Source organism: Pyrus communis, chromosome 3 (genome assembly GCF_041283825.1).
Source record: "Pyrus communis isolate YQ-2024b chromosome 3, ASM4128382v1, whole genome shotgun sequence".
NCBI classification, from domain to species: domain Eukaryota; kingdom Viridiplantae; phylum Streptophyta; class Magnoliopsida; order Rosales; family Rosaceae; genus Pyrus; species Pyrus communis.
Window position 1 is genome coordinate 1379129 of NC_142567.1, and position 8916 is coordinate 1388044.

Genomic DNA, 8916 nt, shown 5'->3' on the forward strand with positions numbered 1-8916 from the left:
TAAACGTAGCCTGATACTATATTCTAGTTTCTACACGAGTAAATTTCTGCATGCTTTACGTAGTCCTCATGTGCCTTTGAACGAAAGCCTTTCCCATTTCCTTGTTCACAAGATTATTTGAAAACATTGTCACTGCACTCCATCTCTAATAACCTTCTTTGACTGGGCCTAAATAGCTCCGTTGACCGAGTCTAAATCAAAATACCCCTAAAAATACGCTGGAAAATTTAATAATATAAGATCTGTGAGGGTGTGACTAAAATTAATCATAGCGGGTGAGCTTGAACCCATCAATCACGTAATCAAGTGATGTTGAAACTGATTTGTACATTAGATGTGTTTGAAATGAAGGTTGCAACCAATAGGGGGGTTTCAACTTTATTTAGATGAAATAAAAAGAAACATGATGATTGATCATGAAAGCTAAAATTTTACATCCATTTTACTTCAGCGAGGACGTCTTCGTTATCTTTACAAGAAGAACTTGCATGTCACAGAAATATTCTCTTATAATAATGTTTTCTGATTTCTTCTCACTAAATAAACTAAAAATTAAGAAAAATTAAAAGAATAACGTGCATGTTACAGGCGCGAGATTATTAATTAAGGAAATTAATAATTGAAAAAGGAAGCCATGTTTCCGTTACTTAAGGAATGGTGGTCAACTAATTAGTTTAATCTATGACAAAAAAAATTAATTAGTTTAATCCAATGAGATTATTAATTTCATTTATTATTAGTTACTAGAAACATATAAAACCAACCCACATGCTAGCCCATCAGTCAATACAAAGGAACAAAATTGTTCTACATTTCTAGCAATTATATTAAGCATGTTTGGGAATAGGATCCTATGCTGATCCTCTTTGTGAGGATCTTAAGGATCAGTATATCCTATCCGTTCATCAATCATCATGCGGCCATAAGTCATTTTAAATTTCTTATTTAAAATTAAACACAAATAATACTTAACAAAAACTGACCGCACAATATACAATAAATGACTAAACGGATTGATCCTTAGGATCTTCACAAAGAAAACCTGGAGAGGATCCTTGTCCGTTTGTTTGTACTTAATTAGAATATACTACAGTTAGCAAAATGTGAGGCTATTATGCATAGCTTATTAAATTTGAGACTATGATACATAACTTACAAAATATGAGGCTATTATGCATAGCTTATGTCGGTGGAGTGCATGATAAATATAGGTGTGTTGTTGTAAGTGAACCAACCAAGTGAGAACTGAGAGTGTATTGTGGTGCTGTAATATATTGTGTGTGTAATACCACTAGGTGTTCATATAGTACTCTCTCTTCTTCCCACTTAAGCTCGAGAAAGTGCCAAAACAGTATACACACGAGTGAAATGCAGGAACATAATAAGGTAGCGATCATCGTCGGGGCCGGTCCTTCCGGCCTGGCCATGGCCGGATGTCTGAGCTGGCTCGCGATCCCATACATAATCCTAGAAAGGGAGGACTGTTTTGCCTCTCTATGGAAGAAATACTCCTACGACCGTCTCCACCTCCACCTTCAAAAACAATTTTGTGAGCTTCCTCACATGTCGTTTCCAACCTCTTGTCCCACTTACGTGCCCAAACGCCAGTTTATCCAGTACTTAGAGGACTATGTGTCCCACTTCAGTATTAGTCCAATGTACAAGAGAAATGTGGAGTCTGCAGAATATGATCAAGTCTCCAAGAAATGGACTGTGAAGGCGAAAAATATTGGTGGTTCCGGCGAGATGGAGGAGTATTTTGGAGGGTTTTTGGTGGTGGCTACTGGGGAAGCAAGTAACCCGTATATTCCGGAGATTGAAGGTTTGAGTAGTTTTAATGGTGATGTTCTTCACTCAACAAAATATAAATCCGGGAAGGAGTTCGAAAATAAGGAGGTTTTGGTTGTTGGGTCTGGGAATTCCGGCATGGAGATTTCACTAGACTTGGCCAACCATGGTGCTAAAACTTCAATCATCATTCGAAGCCCGGTAATCAAGCACATCGTCTAGCTTTGATTTTACTTAAAATTCTTTCACGTTTTCTGACGAGGCGTTGAAGGAGATATTCTATACTACTCTAGTATACGAGAATGGCACATCTAGACTGCCTTGACTGATTAACCTAATGCACTTCCGCTTAAATTTGTTTCGTGTTTAAGACGATTTTGTTTGCATGAGCTAGCTTATATGATATCTAAATGCAGGTCCATGTACTCTCAAGGGGGATGGCTGGCTTGGCCTTGACTTTGTTGCAATATTTTCCATTAAGCATGGTTGATTCTTTGCTGGTTCTGCTTAGCAAGCTGGTCTACGGAAACCTAGCTAGCTATGGGATAAAGAGGCCACAAGAGGGTCCTTTTTATATGAAGATGAAGTACGGCAAGTATCCGGCCATTGACGTTGGTACCTGTGGAAAGATCAGATCCGGCGAGATTCAAGTTTTGCCGGCCGAAATAGGCAGCATAAGAGGCGGTCAGGTGGAACTGAAAAATGGAAAGGCGTACCACTTTGACACAATCATTTTCTGTACTGGATTTAAGAGATCGACGAATTTGTGGCTTAAGGTGACTACTCAAACACCCTATGGTAACCATTTTGTTTTTAATTTTTAATTTTTATCGCCTAAGGTGATATAAAATTTGTTACGATTGTTTCAGGGGGATGATTATCTTTTAAATGAGGATGGGATTCCAAAACCAAGTTACCCTAATCATTGGAAGGGAAAGAATGGATTATATTGCGTGGGACTATCGAGAAGAGGATTATATGGATCTAAGGAGGATGCTCTAAACATAGCCAACGATATCAAGTCATTTCTATAACTTCCTAAAAGAAGAAGTCAAGGGCCAAATGCACGAGAAGTTACCTACACTTTTGGTACACTAGCTACCTAACATTCCAAGTCAATAAGGCGATGTCATGTTGGAATGTGTTGTATTGGTCTGAAATAAGACATTGGTGCAAGTTGGGCGTAGGTCTCCAAGTCCCACTTTTCCACTTGTCCTCTTTGTTTTGAGTTGTGAGTATTGAATAATTGTGATTTCATTTCTTTATGAATAAGATTACATTGTTGGTATATATACAAACCATATAAAGCCTTGTACCTAACACCTCATCTAACTAACAGAAAGGAGCTCACCTAACTAACCAAAAATATCCAAAACAGATAAAGCAAATATATCAGCTCTAAGTTTTATCCTTTACAGTATTATCTCTAATATTCCTAGCGTTTTCTTCTTCCTTTAATACCCTCCAATATACTCAAACTTTAAAAATGGTGCATTATTTCCCTGAACTTTCCTATCCTTTTCTTCTTTCTTTAGTACCATCCAACATACTCAAAACTTTAAAAAAGGTGCATTATTTCCCTGAACTTTCCTATCCTTTTCTTCTTTCTTTAGTACCATCCAACATACTCAAAACGTTTAAAAAGGTGCATTATTCGCCTTTTGTAAAATACGAGCTCAAATTTGCATGGCATGTACCGAATAATGGAGAATTGATTTAAACCCTTTGACTATTACACCACCTAGGAAACTTTTTTTTTTTTTTTCAACAAACGATATTATTTATACTAGGCGGTAGAAGAGTGGACTAAATCTCAAAATGGGCTAACAAAAATGTGGTTCGATTCACCAAAGCCTCTCAATTATAAATGAAGAAGAACATGACTAAACCGTAGTACTAAGTGGACACCTAATAACCTTCTTTGACTGGCCTAAATAGCTCCGTTGACTGAGTCTAAATCAAAAGACCCCTAAAAAACACTGGAAAACTTAATAATATTAGACCCTGTGAGGGTGTGACTGAAATTAATCATAGCAGATAAGCTTTAACCCAGCAATCACGTAATCAAGTGGCGTTGAAACTAATTAGTACATCAGACGTGTTTGAAAGAAGGTTGCAACCAAAACCGGGGGTTTCATCTTTATTCAGATGAAATAAAAAGAAGCATGATGATTGATCTTGAAAGCTAAAACTTTACATACATTTTACTTCATTGAGGATGTCTTCGTTATCTTTACAAGAACTTGTATGTCACAGAATCCTCGTCCGTTTGTTTGTACTTGGAATATACTAGAGCTAGCAAAATGTGAGGCTATTGTGCATAGATCCTCATCCGTTTGTTTGTATTTGGAATATAGTAGAGCTACCAAAATGTGAGGCTATTATGCATAGCTTATTAAAGGTAAGGCTATGCACAACTTTAAAAACGTGAGGCTATGCACAACTTAAAAAATGTGAGGCTATTATGCATAGCTTATGTCGGTGGAGTGCATGTTGTAAGTGAACCAACCAAGTGAGAAGTAGGCAAGCAACGAAGTGAGAAGTGAGAAGTGAGTAGTCTTATAAGCATTGTGAGTGGTTTAGAGTTTGTCTTTAAAAAGTGGAAAAGTATCATAACTTCTCGATTGTGTCTTTGAGAGTTGTTGTGATGTAATATTTTGCATGTGCGTAATACAACCACTAAGTGTTCATATAGTACTTTCTCTCAGGGTTGTCTCTGAGATTTTGGGGCCCTGCAAATCAATAAGCATGTCTTTATATTGCAAATATTTGCTAACCTCATTAACAGCAACCATTATTTCATACCAAATAATCATGCCCAATAAAAACTCAAAATTCTCAATGTCATAAGTTGCCAAAGATTTAACTGCACTTCTTGTTACTAAGTCATTGTCACTTTCTGCTAATTGGAGTAGAGCTTTTTTTATTTGTAGAGGTTGAGATTGAATTGCTTTAACACTCGCAACACGGCTCTCCCATCGTGTTGTCGACAATGATTTGAGAGTCAGTCCTTTTATATTCTTTCAGAATTAGCCATCGTTTTGTAGAATTTTCAAATAAGTTGTAAATACATTGTACTGTTCCAAAGAAGTCTTTCGTTTTGCCACAAGAGTTTGTCATATCACAAAGTGTTAAGTTAAGACTATGGCAACCACATGGAGTGTACATTGCCCTAGGATTTATATCCAGAAGCCTCTTTTGTAGACCTTGGTGTCTCCCTTTCATATTTGATCTATTATCATAACCTTGTCCTCTCACATCATCAATATCAAGATCAAGAACTTTTAATACATTTTGCAACTCTTCAAATAGTCCTCATCTTGATGTGTTATTCACACTCAGATATTGCAAAAAATATTCTTCTACTTTTACTAGAGTATTGTTCATATCCACACATCTTATGATTAAGGTCATCTGTTCTTAGTGGCTAAAATTAGGAGTAAAATCAAGTATCATGGTAAAATATTTAGCTTCTTTGACTTTTTGAATGATTGCAGCTTTGATTTCACAAGTTAACAACAATATCAACTCATTCTGGATGGTATGACTAAGATAATGATAACGAATCTCATTATTTTGGAAGCATCGAAGATGATTCTTTATCAGTGGATCAGATTCAGCCATCATTTGAACTAGGCCCATAAAATTTCGATTGCTTTCTTGATAAAGTTTATCGTTATTTTCACGAAAAGCCAGTGTATATTTAGCTAGATATTTCACAATGGAGATCAACCGTCGTAGTAACTCCCTCCAATGCTCTTTTTCTTTCTTGATCTGGTCTTGCACAGCTTTGTCAATTGTTTCGTTTTTCTGCAATCTAAGACGCAAATCAATCCAAGTGGTCATGTTCGAGATATGATCAAAATTGTTTTCATGCTCTTTAAGCCTCACATTGAGATGTGTCCAATCTTTGTAGCCCTCGTTTTGCTAATTGATCTTTGAGAGGCCTTTTCTTGAACAATTTGCAACAAAAATAAAACAATTTATCAACATCCTTTTAATAGACTAGCCAATCTCTATCATGTTTCTCTCCATTGGATAAGTATCAAGTATAAAAGGCTGCATTAAAACGCCTATTAAACTAATCTTTAGGACCTTTGTCAATTGATAGATCTCTTGCATGACCTTTTTCTGCCAAAAAATCAATCCATTCGGGATCAAGACTATCCCAAATTTGAGGATCATAAATGTTTGAGGGAATGGACTCACTCGGTTGACTACTGACAATAGGAGCATCCTCATGATTATCATTCTTATCAAGGTCATCATCAATTTCATCATTGCCCAAATCATCAGCTAATTTCTCATTGTCATCCTGTTGTTCCGTAATTAAATCATCCACTGAACTTTGTGGTTCTTTTTCTTTCAGAAAGAACCTATCAATAGCTCCTTTTTGAGACTGAGTCAATTGTTCAATTTTTTTTTCTTTGACGCTTCAAGTAGCCAAATGGATATTTTCTAGTAGGTGCCATCTTTTATATCTCAAACAATATCACAATAAAATTATAGTAAGTATGAACAATGAAACCTAATAGTCCACAATATGTGTGTGTCTAGTTATTTTTTGTGACTACTCTCCTCTTGATTTTGCCCTGAAAAAGTACAAAAGAAAAAAAAATTATTATAAATGAGAAATACCCAAATCTTCAAATTCCAAGTCAATATACTTAAATCAGTAAATATCTTATTTTAATCGAAATCTACATCATTCTGATCAGTTGAATTGTCTTCATAATTCAAAAATTTCTTTTCAATTTCATGAACTTATAAATTAGGGTTTAATAATTTGTGGAAAAAAAAAACAATGGGAAGAGAGAAGTAAAGTAGACTGCAGCGGAAATGATGGGAATTCTGACACCGGAGTCTGGAACTGTGGTGTGAATTGTGAAAGGGACCCCATATTATACCAGCATCTCTTTCGGTTCTTTGGTCATCTAGAAGTGTATATTCCCATTCTGCCTGGATTCGGTATCATAAGTCATATCGTTTCGAAAATCCGTTTAAGCTAAAAGCACCAGTTTTCTCCCGGCCAGTCAACAGCCAGTCCACAAGAGAACCCCGAAACGGTAGAAAACCCCCCTTCTACCGCTGTTTCGGAATACGCTGTGTGTCCTAACCAGATGTCGTGGAGCGAAAGAGCTGCCTGGTGATCCCTAGGTTACAGCACGTCCGGTCGTTAACTCCTCGCGCCGCTGCCGCCGTTTCTAGCCAAAAATCTGATAAATATAAGGAAAGGAGATCATAAAGATACGCGGACGACTTGGCAATCCGTATTTAGGGATTGGATGGAAGTGGCATCTCCCTTTCGACCGCGGTGGGGGGTTGTGATTGGCTGGAACTTGAACAGAGCTTGGGCCATGAGGACCATATGGAGGGCGTAGAGAGACTTTTGAATTGCGAGGTACCATTACGAGCTCAATATATACGAGTGTTATTCCGTGAAATAACTCGAATTTCAAATCATTCACTTGCTTTAACTACTCAATTTTTTTTTTTTTATTCAGTTGAAGAACCACCAGTTTTTTTTACCACTTGCAATCCGAGTAGCAGATCAAAATTCTTAGCTAAGGATCGGTTGGAGAATGAAAAACGTCCGCTAACGCCCACAGGATAAGATCTTTTTTAGATCAGCAACGAATGTCTTGTATCTATGAAGAAAGATTTCTCCCCGGGTTCAAACCTGCCCGTTTTGTCTACTTAACATATGGGACGAGCTACCAGTTTGTCGGTCCCCGATTATAAGTTCTTGTTGACCACGGCCTACAGGAACCAGGCTATCTACCGCTTTTAACCCTGTTTGCATAGGGGCCTTTCTTCATGGAGACCTCCACCAGGTTTTCGAGCTCAGGGGGAGGAAGGGAAAGTTTTCAGGTGAAAAAAGAAAAGTGGGAGAAGCAATGAGATTTAGGCGTGAGAAAAGAAAATTAGGAAGCGGCAGTAGTGATGGGACTCAGCGGCACTAATGGGAATCAACCATCAAATTTTTATATACATATTTCTTGATTGGATTAGTATTTTTATATAATATTATTTTGTACATTATTATATTCAGTAAAAAATTATTTTTGGGGGCACGTATCTGTTGGCTTTTGGCCCCATCAGATATATATATATATATATATATATATATATATATATATATTTGATTAATATTTTTATATAATATTATTTTATATATTATTATATTCAATAAAAAATTATTTTTGGGGGCCCCCAAAATTTTGGGATCCTGTGCAATGGAACCGGTCACACCCCTTAAAACCCATAATTTTTTTTTCTTTTATACTTTTCAGGGCAAAATCAAGATGAGAGCAGTCACAAAAAATCACTAGACGTACACGTGTTATGGACTATCAGGTTTCATTGTTCATACTTACTATAATTTTATTGTGATATTGTTTGAGATATAAAAGATGGCACCTATTAGAAAATATACATCTAACTACTTAAGGCGTCAAAGAAAAAGAAAAATTGAACAATTGACTCAGTCTCAAAAATGAGCTATTGATAGGTTCTTTCTGAAAGAAAAAAGAACCACAAAGTTCAGTGGATGATTTAATTACGGAACAACAGGATGACAATGAGAAATTAGCTGATGATGAGGGCTACAAAGATTAGACACATCTCAATGTGAGGCTTAAAAAGCATGAAAACAGTTTTGATCACATCTCGAACATGACCACTTAGATTGATTTGCATCTTAGATTGCAGAAAAACGAAACAATTGACAAAGTTGTGCAAGACCAGATCAAAAAAGAAAAAGAGCATTGGAGGCAGTGGCGGATCCAAGATTTCAAGATCAGGGGGTCCCAAGATTAAAGTTTAAAAAAAAAAAAATATATTATACTAGTTTGGTTCCATAACACTATTTTTTATTGAATTTGGTTCATTGAATAATCAAAATTAATCAGCCACACCAAGTGGCCAAGTGGTAAGGGCCCGGATTTCGACTCTTAAAATACAAAAAACGGGGAGGTCCTAGGTTCGAGGTTCCAAGCTAGTGAGTCTGCTTGACTGTGGCCATGAGAAAGCTGAAATGCCTCTATGAGTCTTCTAGGCCCCTAGAACGGGTGGATAACCGTAGCTTACCACTAGTTGTCCCGCTTTAAAAATAATAATAATAATAAT

General features: G+C 36.6%; 1 protein-coding gene across 1 annotated transcript; it reads left to right on the top strand.

Annotated features, from left to right (window-relative positions):
* The first annotated feature begins 820 nt into the window (after positions 1-820).
* LOC137716004 (putative indole-3-pyruvate monooxygenase YUCCA10) lies at positions 821-3086 on the top strand. The gene is made up of 3 exons (XM_068455391.2): positions 821-1989; positions 2205-2564; positions 2658-3086. Exons 1-3 carry the CDS (start codon positions 1369-1371, stop codon positions 2820-2822), a joined length of 1146 nt encoding a protein of 381 aa, XP_068311492.2. The 5' UTR covers positions 821-1368; the 3' UTR covers positions 2823-3086.
* Positions 3087-8916: the final 5830 nt, after the last annotated feature.